This window comes from Zosterops lateralis, assembly GCF_965231275.1.
Source record: "Zosterops lateralis genome assembly, chromosome: 5".
Taxonomy (NCBI): domain Eukaryota; kingdom Metazoa; phylum Chordata; class Aves; order Passeriformes; family Zosteropidae; genus Zosterops; species Zosterops lateralis.
The window spans coordinates 39,603,827-39,623,491 of record NC_139766.1 but is presented as its reverse complement, the minus strand read 5'-3'; the positions used below and the strand labels follow the sequence as shown (position 1 = coordinate 39,623,491).

Sequence of the window (19,665 nt, the reverse complement as noted above, 5' to 3'; positions counted from 1 at the left end):
CTGTGAAAGCAAACAGTGACATAGGGCAACAGATGACCTGCATTAGGAAGGTATTTATGTTGACACAAGACAACATGTAATTATTTTTTTGGCTGTAAAATAGTGTTAACAGCCAGACAGGTTCTACTGGAAAGTGAGAAAAAATTTTTTTCAGCATTCTGTAAAATTTTCATTTGATGGGACAATTCTGAAGAAAGCTCAGTTAGGAGTGTCTGCAGGGATCTAGCTGATCTACAGAGACTCTATTGTATATTTATAATCAAGTTTCTTGGATAAAGAGAGGAAACCCAGGGCGTCACTATATATTATTTTTAAAAAAAACTTTTATTAAAACTTCTTGGAATTGGGTATTAGGCTTCTAAACAAAAAAATTCCAATAACTAGGTTTTTATTCTTCACCCTCTTTCTTCTGTCCTCCTCTGTCTCCTGCTTTTGTTATAAGACGAAGACCTAGGAGTAAGTCCCTGCAGGACTCTGCACACTGCTGGGGCTGTAAGACTATAGAAGTATTAAATAACTCCAAAATGATAATAACAATATATATATATATTTTAAATACCCTTGGTTTTTTTCCAGTGATCTTTCTGAGAAGATAACCTAAGGATTAGCCATAGTTTGACATTAAACTGCATCCATTTATCATAAGTTTCAGACTTACTTCAGTATTTTAAATAAACATGATAGATTCTTTGCATAAACATTTGAAATATACATGGGTTTTGATGTAAGGTAGAAATGAGGTTTGTTGGGACACCTTTTCTTGGGTGGTGATTCATTGAGCAGTTAAAAAGAGAAAGCTAGAATGTTTCTAGCCTTGAACACAAACTCACCTCTGGTGCCATCCTGGTACATTTTTTTCCACAGACAAGAAAGCTGCCTGCAAAGAGAAAATTTTTGTTTTTGAATCTTGCAAGGACTTGATACAGGTCCCTTCAGGCCGAGTACGTATTATTCACAGACTGGTGGCCTCTGAGGGTCTCAGAGGTACGACCATTTGTCCTCAGAACGATTCAATCTATTATTTTCTTGAGAATGGATCTTTCCTTCTTCTGAGTACTGAAATGAGAAAAGAAAGAAAGTATCCATTCAAAATTGGGGGGACTCATTTCCATCTGTCAGCATAACAAATGGCTTTGTTTTTACATGGCAAAACATTTGTTCTTGTAACTAATACAGACTAATTGTTTTGGAATTTTTTTTTTTTTTTCACAAATTTTTAAACTGGGCAATCAATTTGACAGAAAGTCTGTTCTCAATTATGAAGTGTGAGGAAGGCTTGTTCAACAGTTGCATCCTTGATTAACTATGTACAAGTAATTATTGTAGTTCAAATGTGTTCCAAAACTTCTCCTTTCTACCTTCTGTCCATTATTTTATTTCTGAGGACGTCCAACATGGGACTATTTGCTTATGCACTTGTCTCTTAAGAGATTATTTTATAGAATATAAGCATATCTAATGTTAAAATACTTTTCAGTGTTTTCACAGAGTTTGGTGGATGATGAAAATGGACAGGGCTTTTATTTAGAATTGTGCACCTACTCTGTACTTGAAAGCCTAACCTGAATGCATTTTGAGCTTGCCTTCCTTTTATTTTGTTATTCTAGTGGAAAATTAGAAACTAATGCTTAGGAGGGAAATATGGAAGACTTTTGTTCATATAAGTTCTAATTTCTCAGTTGCTGGTTACTGTTCTTCCACTTGCAATATGGAATTTATGATAGTGCTTGCTTTTGCAAAATTATGACTTTGGTTCTAAATGGCATAGATTTGCTACCTCTGTTAGGGACACCCTTTGCGAGGTGCATAAATAGTGTATTGTGGAGCTTCTATGCTTTCATCATCAAAATTACAAGTAGTATCTCTTTGAATGCGTGGTTCCAAGAGGTATCTATGTTTTCAACTGTTTCTTAACTTTCAGATCTGTTCACATTTGCAGAAACTTCCAGTGCAAACAGATTTGAGATTTAAAGTACAAAATGCAGGGGATGCTTGGGTTTGACTTGCAGAATTTACCCATAAATACATATTATCATCTTTTATTATTAATAGAAGCTAATTTTTATGGAAAGACCTGCAAGTGAACAGGTCAAGTGCTGAATTAGTTTTGGCAAAGGAAGATAATATGTATGCAATTACAATGCAAACTTCCTTTGGTGTGTTACTGAATGAGCATCAGTAAGGGCAGGGAAAAAATGCATGAGTAAGACAATGAAAAGAGACTTAAATTTTCCATAGTGGCTTCTAATATATAGAAATTCTTGGTGTACCTGCTGAAGTCTGAAATATCACATTGCCTTGTTTGGAGATAATGTTAACTGCTGCTTTCCAAGGTAAATAAGACTGAAGGGGGTAAATGCTCTGCATTCCAACCCGCAACAACCAGACCTCTGGGATAACCAAAATTCCTTTGCTCTTTTTCCTCCTCTCTTTTGCATGTTGAAATGGCACATTTAGTAAAATACAGGGGAAGTTTAATATGTGTGTGTTTAATAGACATATATTTATATGCATATATTTTTATGTCTAATAATGTATACGTGTGTGTGTATACATTTATGGTTATATACATGTGCACACATATATGCATGTATGTGTATATACATGTCAGGGGCAGTCTGCCTCTTTTAAAGGGACCAGCCTCACCTAAAACAAGAACAGCTGAATGACATAGAAGCGTGGCAGCTGAGGCCTCTTGCTACAATGACAGCCTGTTAATCTAGTTTGGCTTTTGTCCATGCAATGAATTTGTAGCTCTTTAATGCAGGTCATATTTCCTCAACTACTCTCTGCTTTATTTCTAACACACTAAAAGCTCTTTTGAAGGATTATATGTTAATAAACAGAACTGCATGCTATACTGTAGCTCTTGAACTAACTAATGCCAATTTCTTTTTTTTCCTTTCAATGAGATGTTTTTCTTTTTGTGATGTTCTATAATGTCCAGAGTCATTAAAAGTAAAGCGCGCTGTCACTCTGCTGGGGAAAAAAGCTCAACTTATTAGAAAACTTATGTGAAATCTTTCTCTTCTTAAAGTTTAATGTGTAGAAGTTATAGTCTTTTCTGACCTATATGTTTCTTTCAAAATATCACCATTAAAGTGTGGAGTTTGCACAAAGACGGAATAATTTGTGTTATCCATAAACTACACTGCCATTGTTTGCTAAAATAAAACTGGATATTTATGAAACTTTTACCAGCTAGACCACTTGAAAGAGTAAAAGCTGGTGAATCTCATACCTCCTTTGTACTAGCTTGTTTGTTCTTCTCTCTTAGGAACTAATGCCCATTTCCTAGAAAGATGAGACAGACTCTTTGTGCCACAGTGCAAGGCTGCAGGCTGAGCAAAGAGTGACTAGAATGGAAGTGCATTACTGGGAAGAGTGACTGTGCTGTAGCTTATCCTGCTCTGGCCCCTGGCTCTGTGTTCCTCTTGGTAGCAAGGTCTGCTGGGAGCTGTGTGCTCACCTGAGCTTGTTGTGTGTTTTGTAGACAAGGATGAGTGTTCCAAGGACAATGGTGGCTGCCAGCACGAGTGCATCAACACAGTAGGAAGCTACGTCTGTCAGTGCCGGAATGGATTTGTCCTGCACGAAAATAAACATGACTGCAAGGAAGGTGAGTAGGAAGGTGTTGGAGTGGTTGGTTACACAACTGTCTTGCAGAAAGCTCTCTGCAGCTCTCCTTTCAAACAAAAGAAAGCAAAAAAGCTCTTGATAATGGGCTTTTAGCACTACAACATCCCTCCCCTTTCCCATCCCCTCCATCCCCAGCATTTGTGTGGGCTGAGTTCGCAGTCCTCAGGAATGAAGTTTGGAAAATTTGGGATCTTTGGCACAGAGTGTTACTTTCAATAGTTCTGTGAAGTGGAGAATATTTAAAGCTCTGATAAAGTATTTATCTAAGGCTGTATTAGACACAGGGGTAGAGTTTCTGGAGAGAAGCCTGGTAGAGTTGTGATTTACTGCTATCAGTAGCAGTAAGTTTACTCACAGCTAGGCTGAAACCATATCTACCCTTTCTGGTTTTGTTTTAGACATTTAGACAATCTAAGTTCCAGTCAAAGCCCTATGCACCTTTGTTCCTCTTGGCTCTCTCAAGATGTGGCTATCTTCAAGAAAACAATAGGCTTTGGGACGTCAGTAGTATTTAAGTTCTCTGCAAATAAACCTCAAATGTGCAATATCATGTGAGCTGCTGTTATGTTTCTAGCATGGATTTAATCAGAGAGTAAGGACATGCCCTTTATGAATCATTTGCATTTTCACTGGTTTTGGAATGCTACTTGCCTACTCCAAAAGGTTTTTTTTCAAATAATTCTCTGATAGTTAGAAAGCAATTTGAGATTGTTAAAACTAAATACAAAAATGCTTTCTTTTAGTTCTAGGTACTAGTGGTTTAGTTGCAAAGTCAATGATAAGTTGTTCTTAGTACATACTCACAGTTTAGTCTTAGCTGTTCTCAAATTGTGTATACGTACACTTAGAAACTGTGGTTTACAAATCAAATTGATTGCTCCGTAGCTGCAGTGAAAATTACCAAGAAAAGAAAAAAATAAGTTGTTTGAGAAATTTCTTTTGAAGTTAGAGTAGTGAGACTTTTCATACGGATTTACACACTTACTTGTGTGTGTGTGGGGGGGGGGGGGAGATAGGAAAATACTTGATTGATTTTTAATATTTATCTTATGTTTATTCCTGTATAAGACTTTTTCTGGGGGGAAAAAAGCACCATCCATTGAAAACAGCAGTGTATTTTCACAGCAATCCTTAAAAAACCATGCTGGGTTAATGCTCTAAGCACATGCCTGAGGGGAGGAACATGACTCTGAAAAGCATGCTTGCCTATCTTCCTAAAGTTCCTTTCCACTTAGTGGCTTCCCTGACAAAAAAATAGTACTTTCTTGACTACCTCTGCATACAGCCCCCCAGACTAACTGATGCTATCACTGTTGGCACAGCTGAGTGTGAACAGAAGATTCACAGTCCCAACGGCATCATCACGAGTCCCAACTGGCCTGACAAATATCCCAGCAGGAAGGAGTGCACATGGGAAATCAGTGCCACCCCTGGGCAGAGGGTCAAACTGGTGAGTCTCTGCCTTCCCTTCCTTTTTAGCTTTTCTTCTGTCAAATCAGCTTCTCAAATGACTGCTCAATGATACAAAACTGTTACTAAGCTTTGCTGTCAGTTTGCATCCCAGAGGTAAACTATTTTAAAAGCTTGCTGACTCCTGTCCATTTCTGGCCAACAGGGACTACTCAATATCATAGAGTTGTGATTTAAGTTTATGGTGATTGGAAATACTCTGTACAGCAATGGCAGGAGGAACACTTTTCTCCTGTCAGACTTTACTATATCATTGTTGCAACTCATAAAACTTGTGGAAAGTTTTGGCAAATAGGGCAGAGGCGACTAACACAAATTCCAATATATAGAAAAAGCAAAATTTTGAGTTATGAACAGTCCTCCACACACACCTTTTCCTGTTCTGTTTTGTTGGTGGTTTTTTTTGTTTGTTTGTTTTTGTGGGGTTTTTTGTTTGTTTGTTTGTTTGTTTGTTTGTTTGTTGGGTTTTGTTTTGTTTTGTTTTATTTTTTGCGGAGGAAAAAAAATACAAAACCCCTGAGAATCTGGATTTCTCATTTAAAAGTGGTTTTGAATTTTAACATAAGTAGAAGAGCAGCCCGGAGTAGATTTGTGAATTCTGTGTCCAGCTGGCTGAGAACAGTGCTGGTGACCAAAGACTGGCTTAGCAGAGCTTAGATAGCTTTGCAGGTTTACTGAGGTTATGTAGCCTCTCTATGAGGCCAAAGGTACAGTCCTGCCCATGGGGTTTTTGCTTTGAGCTCAACCCCAGCATTTCTTCAGCAGCTAACTTGCAGGACAGCCACAACAAAAGCTAGCCTTTTATTCAAACTTCATAAATTGATTTTTCAACTGCTTTGGAGCAAAGAAAGATAAGGAGAGAGATGTCTCTGTTTCAGAGGTAGAAGGAATAGCCAATACTTGTGCAGGGATGAAAGGTATATTGCAATCTCATAACTACTGACCTCAGCCAAACCCTAACCCCTTGTCCTGGTTTTGGCTGCGGTAGAGGTAATTTTATTCCCAGTGGCTGGTATGGGCCTGTATTTTGGATTTGTGCTGCACAGTATTGATAATACAGAGATGTCATTGCTAAGCAGGGCTTACACAGAACCAAGGCTTTTTCTGCTGGCAAGGAGGTTGGGGGTGAATGGGAGATTGTGGGGGGAGAAAGCCAGGACAGGTGTGTGTCACCTGACTGAGAGATAGTGACTCTGTGGTCAACTGACCACAGAGATATTGCAGACTATGTGACATCATGCTCAGGACATCAAACCAGGGGAAGAAGGAGGAAGGGGATGGTATTTGGAGTGATGGTGCTTGTCTTCCCAAGTAACCATTACACATGATGGGGTCCATGTGATGGCTGAACACCTGCCATGGGAAGCAGTGAATTCATTCCTTGTTTTGTTTCACTTTTTGTGTGCGGCTTTTGCTTTCCCTATTAAAGTGTCTTTATCTCAGTCCACAAGTTTCCTGCCTTTCACGCTTCCAGGTCTCTCCCCAGTCCTACTGGTGGGGCAGTGAGCAGGCAACAGGCAAGCCTGGGGCTTGGCTGCTGGCTGAGGTTAAACCATTCCTGTTACTGGTGCTGGTGTGGGACTGTGTATTGATCCCTGTTCACCAAAAGTAAAACAGTTAAACTGTACTGGAGTGGATGGTGGTGGTGGAGAGTGAGTGGTGTGAATGCTCTGTCCATTCCAAGGGTGAAAAATAGATTTCTAATTGAAGCAGCCTTCCTACTGCTGCTTCTGAGAAAGTATTCTTCATCCTGGCTGAATAAACTAAAGCCAGCCAGGTATAGGCATGTTACTGTAAAGCTTTCCCAATACTTATACCCACAGCAGGCAAAATTCCAATATTCCAATATCTTAAGCAAAATATTCCATAATCTACTTTAGAAAGAAAAGGATTTTTTGAAATTGGCTTTTGCCAATGGAATTTGAAAAATAAGTAGAATTTTACTAGATAGAATTTTCAACAATAACCTAACCCTAACCCTAACCCTAACCTGAGGTCTGCTCTTCTGTGCAAGCCAGCAGGGTCAATTACTAAATTCTGTGTGTACAATATCTTTAAGTTGTATAGTACAGCAAGGTTCCATATCAATAATACTAATACCATAATTCCACAATACATCATTATTTTTTTTTCTTTCACACTGTATTTAAGTTTAGTTTTCATAGTTTTCTTGTTCAATTGAGCAAGAAGAGAATTGGTTACTTCATGGTAACAAACCACATGAATTGCGAGGCTGTGCTTTCTTTTTTGAGAGGGATGTGTGTACAGAAACTAATCTTTTGTTGTGTTTGCTCTTACTCTGCTAATCAATGAAAAGCCTCTTACTGAACAGGCTAAATTCAAGTATTTGACGCAATTAAGAAGCCTATAAAAAAAAGAATATGCACTTCAGAACTTTTGAATGAAGCATGTAGATAAAGATGGCATTGAAAATGTACATAGTAGAGAGACTGATTTTCGTGAGCTAATCAGCTGGATGTTTATAAGAGACAGACTTCAGTGTCCCATCAAGGCAGCTGTCCAGAAGTGCCACCAACGTGTCCACTCGATTGAGTGGTGTAGATGGAAAGGGCTGGATGGTCAGAAGCTTTATGTAACATTTCTGAGCACCATTCCCACTATGGAGACAAATCACATGGGGTTAAAATAGTCATGGTGGGGTAGGGATTCAAAAATATTTATCCCAGGAAGAGAGGGTGTAATTTAATTATACTAGCAACTTGATTAGATCATTTGTGAACTCTGTTGGCAGCAACTTTCCAGTTATGTTTAAGGGAAGTTTCTGTCAGTTCTCTTCTTTCAAACCTGTAAGGAACTGGCTGATTTTTAAAAAATAGGGACTGTTTTGGGTGTTTTAAAATATCAAGTATTTTGAGATTTTAAAAGACTATGCATATTAAGATCTGATTTTCCTTTAAAAACAAGTTCCTTGCATTCTCTTTGGCATTGCTAGAATCAATTGTTATACCCACAACAGATTTAGGACTTTTTCTGGACATGTTTGAGGGACACAATGTAACATGTACTGTGCTTCTGCAGGCTTAGGAATCCCAGTGAGAAGTCAAATATTAAAAACAATAAAAGTGTCTTGCTGCTCATAGTGAGATATGATTCCTGGAGAGTGTTGGTTTTGTTGTTTTGGTTTTTTTTTCATGCTGGTGAGAAGGGAACAAAACAGATATAATTTTCCTCTAAAAGAAAATGAGTTTCTGCAGGCTGCTCTTGGATCATGCCTATTGTTCCCATTGATTCCAAGTTGGCTTGACTCAACACTGTGTTTAACTTACTCCCTTACTGAGATTTATTCTCTCGGCTTTCTGGGGTTTCCTTAATCCATCAGATTTTATTTGGGTATAAATGACAACACATAGTTGGCATCATAAAAGTAGGATAGCTGACCACAATTTAAGAGCAGCAGGAGTGACTGCTGTACAGCTGTTTTCATTGCCTCTGCACTTTCACTCCCTTAATGTAAACCCCAAACTTTTACAGTGAAATGAACCTGCATCCACTGCATCACACAGCTCTCCACAAAAAACAAGTGTTATTCTGAATATTCAAGTTCTCTGGGGAAAAAAACTTTGTGTTAGCTCTTTATATATTCTTTAGGTCAGCTCTTAATATAAATTATCATCACATTTCACACTCTCAGGGTTCCACAGGTGGTTTGGTAGGTCAGATTTGTTTTGGTGCACCAGAGATAATGCTTAATTGTGATATTTGATCAGTATTTGATAGTTCCGTTTTATTCCTTTTAATTGTTTTTTTCTTAATTTTATTCTGTTTGGGTTATGGGGTTTTGTTTGGGGCTTTCTGATTGGTTTTTTAATTTATGAACAGTCAGCTACATGACTACTCATTTTTTTATGCTATTTTGTTGAACAAAATAGATTTTAAATTTCAACTTAAATTGTAGGTTACTCTATATAAAATTCACAAAGATGTATATTGCCTTCACAGTGTTTACATGAGAGGAAATTACCAGATATTAAGCTTTGGGGTTGTTGAAATTTAGCCCTGCTCAAAAAGTCTTATCTGAAAAATCTAAGATAACTCATTGAAATAAGTTTGTTTATATCATTCTAGTCTTGGAAAACACTCTTCCATATCTGAAATGCCGGTGTTAGTTGTATGTGTGTTAAGAGTTTCTGGCAGGTATGGCATACACTTTCTGGAAATGCCTGAAGTTTGTTCGAAAGAACAATTAACACAATTTTGTTATTTTTTTTACAATGCTTTTGCTAGCAAAAATGTGACCTTAGCATGAAGGGTGAAGCCCGAAACATCATTAAGTTGTAATAATAAAAAAATAGATTTCCACATAATAGATTAGAAAATAAAACTTTCATGCCTAAGCCTTCATGTGGAAAAGTCATTCTCAGGGGGTTGTTTGCAGTGCAATGTAGGTTTTAAAAAAGGACGGGGGAGGAGCCATTATGTTTTGCAGATGTTTCAATCAATCCTCAACTATGCAAGGAAACAATAATTTCTGACTTTTTGCTGTTTTGAATGCTCTGTGAAATTTGGAGTAATCCTAAAAACACAGGGCAAATTCAGCAGAAAGGCAGCAATATTCTAGATTTAATATTCTCTTGTAGGTAGTAAGTAGTTGGTTATGAAGGTTCTAATGCCTTTCTGTATGAAGGATGATGCACTCTTAAAGTTCAGTGTCTTAACTTTTATTCTACTTTCTCAAGGTCAATATGTTGTTCAAATCTACAGGCTTGTAGAGACAGTAATGTTAGATCTGTCATTTTAACTGTATCCTTGGATTCTAAAACATATTAACATATATATGTATGTACCATGTCAATACAGTCCCACAATGGGTAATTTTATTTTTTTCCCCCTAGACATTCAACGAATTTGAAATAGAACAGCATCAAGAATGTGCTTATGACCACTTGGAAGTGTTTGATGGTGAAAGTGAAAAATCTCCAATCCTGGGACGCTTATGTGGCAATAAAATACCAGATCCTCTCATTGCTACTGGGAACAAAATGTTTCTCCGCTTTATTTCTGATGCATCAGTTCAAAGAAAAGGCTTCCAAGCAACTCACTCTACAGGTCAGAAATCAGGACATGTTTTTTACTAATAACTTTCTCCTTGTTCTTTAGTGGTAGATAGGCAGAGGGGTTTTTTTAGCAATGGGATGAGTTCATAGATGTAACAGCTGTATCTAATGAAGCCTTAAGGCCAGTAGGAACAGTCCGAGATTGCAGAAAATACTCTCTAATATTTTAGATATTTCTTTCTCCCTGTCTCTCTCTCTCTCATAGGTAAGAAATTATAAGGTGTTGAAACAAAGTCAGATAAGAAATGAGGTTCCTCAGGATTCATGACCTGAGATCATAAAAGATTGAATATCTTTTCACTGTATTTGTAATGAAAACACTTGACTGGGAAATGTGATGCATCTCCCTTACTTTCCTGCTCTAACTTAAACAAAAATCTGGTAAATAGATATTTCTTTCTTGTAGTGCTTAAAAGGAAAGACAAACCGAAGGAGAATAAGAAAAAAAAAAACATTGAAGACTTTCTTAGACCTGTAGAATATAACGTTCCTTATATTTACCATTCAATTTTCTTGTTTGGCAGAAGTCACTGAAGTTGGAAATAGTGGTTTGTAATTGCATAAATAGAAGTTTTGAGACATTTTCAGTGTGCAGATTTTTCCCCTGACGTTGCTTGGCTTACAGTGGCCTCTAGTGCTGAAGCTCTGAACATCCAGTGCCTGCAGTAAAACAAGGAGATTTTGGGGTTTTTTGATCTTTATTTTAATCTTCAATTATAATGTCTGTCTTTACTTTCCAGAGTTCATTCTTATTTATCCAGAAAATAAATAATTCAAAAAATATTTCATAAATATATCTACTAGGAGATAAGGTTTAATGACAGATAATAGTTACTAATAGAATGGTCAAGGTGATGAGTCACTGTTAATGTAAAATGATATTACCCAAAGTATCCGTCAATGCTCAGCTAAAAAATCCTCATATGTATCAATGCTGGCAATTTGTCTATTTTTTCTTTCTTATTTGTTCCAAAGAATTCAAAATCTTTAGTAATTTAATTTCCCTTTCAGAGAGACAGTAGCCAAGATGATCTAGGCATTGAAAGTGAAAAGCTTAGCTACCTGTAATTCAGTTTGGTTTTCTTGTGGAAAATCCTCTCTTACAAGCATGAAATATTTTGCTTTCCCTACTACAGTAACATTTGCCTTTAGATGTAAAATTAGATAGAAGTAATAATTACCCTTTTTTAATTACCTCAGGATATATAGTTAAAAGTCAGAACTCTTGCTAGACCACATGTAAAACTGCTGTCTCATTTATTGTCCTCACTTTCAGTTTGCAGGATTGGAGCACTCAGTATGTGAACAAAGTTGAGATGTATACTCCCTAAATTCTAAAGATTCCAAGTTTTGTAATGACTTGCTGAATTTTCCCTCATATCTACTGAGTTTTATGTGCCTTAAATATAAAAATGTTCATAGCATGGACAAGCATGTGCTTTTCTGAGAAACTGAGAAAAATAAAATCTATCTAGTTTTAAAGAATGTTATAAAAAACTAAAAAGTCTTCTTCCTTAAAGGAAGAACTTCATCACCAGCGTGTACCTGGAGGTAGTGTTTGAATCAGGGACAACTCAGGTTTGCAGTCTATTCCTCCCTTCTTGAGCCAAGCACAGATGCTCTGTGAGAATTTTTCCTCTGTCCTGTGGGCACATGTGTGAATAAACAGATACCTAACAAGTGTATGGGCAGAAGATTCTATATTCCCTTAGTTCATGTTTTCTAGGAAAAAGTAATTGATGGTGTGCAATGGAAGTAGACAAGGCTGTGTTCAGTCCTGCACAGCTGTGCAGACAGGGAGTGCTGGGGAAGCTGCTCCCATCACTTCTGACACGTTGGCAGAACTCACTCAGTGAAAGGGCTGGTGTAACACAACAGCAATGAACGAGTGGCTGGATTCTATGACAGAGCTGTCTCTGCTGCAGCATTCCTGGCATCTTCATGATTTAATGGCCCCTTATTATTCCAGTAGATGCTGTCAATGATGTTGATTTCCCTTCTATGACACTCTTTGGCTCTAAGCGCGATCCAATTTCCAAATTTCCAAATAATGTTTCAGAAAACAGGATAAAAATGTAGCAGCAAACACAGTAAAGTTTTAAAAAAAACTGGATTGAAAGGCTTCCTTGGGTGGAGCAAAACTTACAAAATGCTGTTTTGGAAGTGCAACACAGTTTTAGAAAGAGATTCTGTCATATTTTCCCCTCTCAGAAAAGGCATAATCCATCCAAGAGGAATTCATAAAAATGCTCCTGACAGAACATTAAACATCATTGCTCAGGGAGTGATCTGTCTGCCTTAACTCAGGCATCTAGTTCTCTTCTGGACAGCTTCACAGTTTCATTTATGGTACCTGGCCTCCAGCCACTGCTCTAGGAGGTTGCAGATCTACTGTAGGTCCTATTCATATCTGTCAATGCTGGGAGGATGTCTCTAACAAATTCAGATATCTCAGATGTCACTCAGTTTAGAGGCCTGTGTTACTTCCAAAATGGCTGTAGTAATTCAGTATGGGAGTGCTGAATCAAATTTATAATCTTGTTTCATTAGTTCAGATGGCGTGGGTTTAAGCTTTTCCCAACTGTCTGGCTTGTTAAACAGTAAGGAAACTACTGCTCAATTTGTTAGTGTATTTGTAAGAAGCTTAAAAGTCCCCAGAAAAGTCATGAAACATGAGAGAGCTTTTGTGCCTTAGATGATCCAGAAAGAGTCTTTCACTGAAGCTACCAGATGACCATAATTTTACAAGTTGGACATACTTCCTTTCAGTCAGCACACATCCTGCCTGCAGCAGAGCACAATGGAAACCACAGTGGGTTAGCTCTGGTACCAAGGCTAAGCAAGCGTGGCTCTGCTCTGTTCTGTGCCTGTCCCACATGTCCCAGTGCAGTGCCTCATTGTGCAGGCTGGATGTAGACCTCTGAAACTACACCCTAATTCTTAACAAACTGAAAATTTGTCTTGTAATTCCTATTCTAAAATAGGAGACTATAATCTGTGAGAGAAGGGCCAGGGAACAGGAGTCGCCATGGTCTTGGTTGTATGGCTACAACTTTCCTTTAAGCTCCTGTCCTCTGAAGCAAGTAGAGGGAAAGAATGCAGACAGTTCATTAAATGTTTTCTTGTTTGCAGCTGTTTGGTGTCTGAGGCAGGGAGATGTTCCTAATATTGGCAAGAGTCCAGTCAAACAAAAAAATAAATCCAAAACAACCTTCTCTCCCCTCAACAAAAAACCTCAAACCAAACCAACCAACCAACCAATCAAAAACACACACACACACAAAAAAAAAGGAAGTGTATGGAATTCAGAATAGGGAGAAAAAAAACAGTAAATTGCAATATCAATAAGAAATAACTGTTTAAACTGTCTTTCTTGACAATGTTTTATCATGTTCTCCTATTTGTTCTTTAAGAGCAAAAAACTTATGATTTAACTGATTGTGCATAACAGATTACTAACATAATTTATATTTCCTGGTTTTATTCCTTCATTTCCCTATTAAGAAAAAAACCACTTTTTTTAAAGAGTAAGAACTTGATCATTGCCATTATTAACTCTTAGCTGAAATGTGACTCCTCACAATATAATAGTGCAATTGGTCATGTTTAGTGTGGGTGGAGTCTGTGAAGTAAAATTCAAAGTGTGTCTTCATCAAAGTATAGAAAGATTTGAATCTTGCTGAATCTTTCAGGTTACTCTAAAATTATCCATCAATAATATCTATATATTTTTAAATGCAGATAAAATTAGCTATTCATTTATTTATAAAAATTAAATCTAAATTTGTGAGTCTCAGTATTTTGTTCAAGATCACTTGGACTTGATGTTTTTATTAAGAATTATAAGAGATTATTTGTTCTTGATGAGAAAGCAACATGAAGTTATTCTGTTTGCATTGAAATCTTCATACATGTAGAGTGAAAAAGCCTGCACCCACCTTTTGGAAACGATGGATTTTTTTTCGCTTAAGTACAATGTTCATCTGTTCTTCATTGGGTTCTAATAACACTTCTATTTATTTGTTGTACACCTTACTCACCTATATACTAAAGCTAATTCATATTTAAATCTGAACTCTTTGAGCAGTTATAAACAAGCTCTAAAGCCTCACATCCATCATTCAACTGCATATAAATAGAGATTTATGCTAAAATAATGGCTTTGACAAAAGGCACGGCTCTCCTGCCAAAGGCTTGCCTCAAGAACAGGAGTTCAGCTACAAGATTTTCCCTGGTAGCAGCAGCTTTCTCCTCGCCCACTCCATTGCAGAGAAAAGCCTGCTCATGAACTACACAGCAAACTAGGTAGCAAGCTTTGCAGTGGTGTTTAGTATTGAGCTGCCTCTCCAGGTGCCACCTTATGGTTAAAGCTGATGCAAGGGTGAAACAAAAGAGTTTTCCACTCAGTCACTGACTACATGTGTGCTGGAGCTGATCCTCCCCTGTCACTTACAAATGGTGTCATTAACTCTGTGGAAACATCACCACTGAAATACACTGTGAGTACCCTTACAGCCACTGCCTTGCTGGCCACAGGATCCTTTCCACTGCCTACCCAAAGACTGCCATACTGCTTAAGCCACATTCCTCTATCTTTTACTTGAAAATTATGAACTATGTTCAAGTCTCTCTAGTTATAGAAGAGAGTTTATATAAGAAAACTCAGAATGATGGAGTTTTATTCATATGGTGTAGTACGTCGTTCTCAGCTTGATTAGCCTACTTAGGGCATTAAAATGCACTCAGCCTGAGAGAGCATATTCACTGAGTGCCTATGAAAAGAAAACACAAATTTGCACTAAATAAGCTTCTTCATCTTTTTTCCCTTCACTAAGAGTGTGGTGGTCGGTTGAGAGCCGAGCTGAAGCTCAAGGACCTGTACTCACACGCCCAGTTTGGTGACAACAACTACCCGGTGCAGGCAGACTGCGACTGGCTGCTGGTGGCCGAGCACGGCTCCCGCGTCCAGTTAATGTTCCAGACCTTCGAGGTCGAGGAAGAGGCAGACTGTGGCTATGACTACGTGGAGCTTTTTGATGGCCACGATAAGACAGCAGAGAGACTTGGTCGATTTTGTGGATCTGGGGTAAGTAAATAGGTGTAAACCTATTAAATAGGTATGTTTTTTCATTACTACAAAAAGATTAAGAGTGGCAGGGCAGAGGAAGGTAAGGGTCATAAGATTCAGTTACTACACCTTATTGTGAAGGTACTAGATTATTTACTTCAGATTTTAATGTATAAATTTGCAGGCTTGTAGTACAATCACTCTCTTGAAATATTTTCATCAATAAATATTCTTACCTATTTTCTGGCCAGGGTATTGTAATGTTAAAGAGGTAATGTTAAGTATGTTAGGTAGCTGGCAGTGTTTATCAGCACACAAAGAAAAGTTAGCCATTTTTTTTCCTTACATGCACCCGTGTTGGAAGTTATCACATTAAAGTTTTTGAATTGTAAAGAAGGCACATTTTACTGTAAGAGGAGCAGCTGGGAAGTATTTATAGTGTGCGCATCAACTTTTAAGTCTGATTTTAGGAAAAAAATAGGCTCCTAACTCGGGTGATTAATATGGGCCTTAAGAAAACTGCGAAATCCTATATGCCTTCTGACACATTCTACTGGTGGGATATGGAGGAAATTGGCCAGATGACACCCTGAAAATGCTGTATGTTATTTCTCATTTTAGACTTGCATTGGTCTGCTGGCTGCCTGTCTTGTGAAAACTGATGCAATGATCCCACAAATCTTCATTAATTCTTTATATGTATGCCAGTGCAAGCACACTTTAGTACATATACTCTTTGCCTAGATAAAAGGCTTCAAAGACTCTACATGAGATGACAGTAGCTCTTAAGTAATTATATGTCACTTTTTTCAGCCTCTGAGCTGGATGAAACATCTTAGTCATTGAGACAAGTTGCCTGTAAACTGGCTTAAATCCTTTTAGTGTATTTTTGAACACTAATAAATGATGCACAAAAGCTGCTTCCACTTGAGCTGTAGGGGATGTATTCTAAGGGAAATGCTACAACTGAGTCTAAAATCTACTAATTTACACAAAACAATATTTTTCTTTGCAAGTTACCATATTTTACAAATACAAGGGCAGCAAACAAGAAAATGAGCTGAATTATTTTCTTCTTTTGGGGGCTTGGGGTGCAATGATTGAGTATTAGCGGCAGTGGTGGTTGGTTCTGTTAAGATGTAAATGAATGGCTTCAGATGCCACATAGGACAGATACAATTAAATAGAAAAATCTATTGAAAGTAAAAAGCAAAATGATCCAAACTGGAGTGGGAAAAATATGTATGTTAGTACATATTACCACCTTCTCAACTTTAGAAGGAGGATTTGGTAGTTCAGCTGATAATTCTGATCAATGTGCTTCAGCAATAAAACAGGACATCATGAGTGCTGTGAAGAATAAGATAGAAAATAGGTATTGGCCTCTGTTGTTTATCTACATTTAGAATATTGTATATGCTCCTACCCAGTCACTTTCTTGCTCCAGCAGAACTAGAGAAAAACTAGGAGTTTAGGTTATTTCCTAAGTCTGCCTCTAAAATTCCTAGTCTATAACTGAGAGCACAATGAAATAGAACTGTTCTGTCTGATGATGTCAGACAGCATAGTATGAGACACAGTGGAATTACACAATGAGGTGTAGCAGGATAAGAGAAAAATTCATAGGGGAAAAAAAAAGTGAATGAATACACAGAGTGGACAAATAATTATTTTTTTTTATTCATTTATTTTAGCCACCAGAAGAAATTTATTCAGCAGGGGAATCTCTTTTACTTCACTTTCACACTGATGATACAATCAACAAGAAAGGATTTCATATACGATACAGAAGTATAAGATATCCAGATAGCATGCACACCAAAAAATAACACAAGAACCTCTATGCCAGAAAAGAAGAGTGAGAAAGAAAGAACACACAGTGAAAAGGAGGGAAGGCATGTCATTTTTTAAAAAACCCCCGAAGTTATTAGCACAAATGTTTAATATAAGTTCAATTGAAATGTTGACTTATAAGACCAGAGACTGAAATAAATAAAAGAAGAAAATCACCTACCCCAGTGGAATAGTCAAGATGATGATGTGCAGGCTCCATACTCGACTGTCTCTGCAGAGCTTGTGAAAGGACTTTGCATGCAGGGAGAATATAAAAGCTTTTGTTCATGGTCCAGTATTTGCTAGAACTGTGTGTGGATTCAATCAGTTTCATTCAGGGGAGGTGACCCTGCAGACCATTCTTCCTTCTGACAATTGTATGGTGTCTAGGAGGAAAAGAAGCTCTTTTAGGTCACACACTCAAAATACTGTCCTTCTACCTAGTTGCTTTGACTTTGAATCCTGTGTATGGCGTGTACAAGGACATGAATGAAGTTATAAAATGGGAAAGCCTTCCTGCATTGTTCTGTATTTTTAAAAATTCACCTGTCATATCAGGTTATTATTGTTTTGAAACTGGAAAATCCTACTTCTGAAATGTAACTGATCTATAGACTATTTTGTTTTACTAATGACTGAACTGTTACATCAGTCATCACTAGTGACCAATCACCAGTTGACTGAATTGTAATGGTGTAAGCATCTGAAAATGTTTGGCTTACCGGTAAAGTAAGCTATTTCTGATGATGTGCTCTTATTTTGCACTGAATATAGAAAGAGACTGAAATGAAAACCTGTCCTGAATCAAAATCTGTATCCACGAGAAAGAGAAATGGTCAAGGATCATCTGAAACTCCTCCTACTGAATTTGTTTTCAGCAGTACATTTGAAACCACTGCTATAAGCTTTATTTCTTTGGACCTTTTTGTGAATGAGCTATTTGCCTGATTCAGTTACTCAGAAATGAAGCTGCAGTAGTGTCCAAAAGATGAGTTTCCCAAAGAGGTTTTTGTTAGTTTTTTTTTTTTTTTCTAAGAGTAAGACTATCCATGATGGTGAAAAAAGCAAAATGAAACAACAGACCCAGGATTTTTTTGATATCAAGTGTGAATTCCTATGGTGCTATTCCATGAACATTTAAAAACAAACAAACAAATGAAGAAGTTTTAGACTTTTGAGCCAACTGTTTGCAGATCATGAATGTCTCACTGTACCTGGCTGCATCTGGAGAAGGAAGGCTTTACTGCTCCGATGGAAAGTGGGTTGCAATGGCAGTGCTATTCCTGTGGAACAACTATTATTGCCTTAGAATCCTCGCACACAATCAGACAGATCTTCCTGTAGATACACTTCTAATTTGATAAATAATTTGACAATTCGAGCATCTTAACATACTCTAACAAAAGGATCTTCAAGCAAAAGCCCCATCTGCAGAGAGAGATCATGTGCTGTAAATACAGTGACCTGCTTTTGATGTAGAGATATGTTACATTTAGTACTGAGATATTCTATGTGCTTTAGGCCATACATGGCTCTAGTCATAATGTATATGCATTATGTAATTATTGTATGAATGAGTGCTCCAGGAGAGTGAGAGGTATGGGTGAATATGGAATTGTTTCTTTATGTGCCAAGTTCTATCAGGACCCTTTTTGACTGTAGCAACTTTTCTTTAAAGGCTTCATAGACAGGTAACAAGGACTTCTAGTTTGCAAGAACCAAGTTTAAATGAATATTATGTTTCACTTACAAAAAATATTATTTTGATATCCTTTGATGTAAGTTGCTACTCAAATTAGCTTAGTTTTTGTTTCCTTCTATGAACATACATTGGCACTAATAAATCTGACCTTTTTTTATAAAAATAAAAACTGAATGTCTGTATAGGTCTCTTTGCTTGTTTTAGCAGCCCTGTTATTACTCATATATATTTTTCTTTTTAGATAGCTGATGTGTGTGAACTTCAAAAAATTAATAATTTCTGTGTTTTTATAATGCCACTCTACTGTCTTTTTAGCTCATTTTTCAGGTTGTTTGATCAAGAAATGAACTACAAACATTTTCTCAAAGATCTTTTATTACACAATTCAGGCAAACATATTACTGAAGTTCAAAAAAATAAAATGTGTATTCTTGATGCTGTTACAAAATTCATCAGCTGGATGGAATTCCAATGCTTGAATTTCTGAAAGGAAAAGCAAGCAGCAGCAGAAATAGTGTCTCCCTGGCATGGTTAATCAAAAGGAGCTGGGAAAGTTTGAGACTGAGAGCAAATGCAAATTTCCATGCTATCCTATTTTTCACTTTTCTCTTCTGGTCTCCCCTTAATATTATCTCTCTCTGTTTGCTGAAGTCTTCCTTCTCTCTAAACTTGGCTTTCTTATTCCCTTCAGGATTACTCTTAATAACCACAGGGTTGACCCAAAATCATTATTTTTTTCTGGAAAGGTTTCTTTTGTTGTGGTTGATTCATACAGGCCTCTGTATAAATCCTGCTGTTCTGTGTTAAATAGTGCAGCAGGAATGGATGGAGAAGAGGTTGGACTGGGGGGCAGCATGCTATGGTGTATTTCCAAAACT

General features: G+C 37.3%; 1 protein-coding gene across 2 annotated transcripts in view; it reads left to right on the top strand.

The window, feature by feature from the left end:
• TLL1 (tolloid like 1) overlaps positions 1-18,914 on the top strand; it is a 122,569-nt gene extending 103,655 nt beyond the window's left edge. For both annotated transcript variants that reach the window (XM_083862267.1, XM_083862268.1), the window contains 5 exons: positions 3,494-3,619; positions 4,962-5,089; positions 9,963-10,176; positions 15,020-15,270; positions 16,947-18,914. In XM_083862267.1, coding sequence (XP_083718393.1) covers positions 3,494-3,619; positions 4,962-5,089; positions 9,963-10,176; positions 15,020-15,270; positions 16,947-17,081 — 854 coding nt within the window. In that variant the 3' untranslated portion in view covers positions 17,082-18,914. The remainder of the gene's footprint in view (positions 1-3,493; positions 3,620-4,961; positions 5,090-9,962; positions 10,177-15,019; positions 15,271-16,946) is intronic.
• The last annotated feature ends 751 nt before the right edge of the window (positions 18,915-19,665 follow it).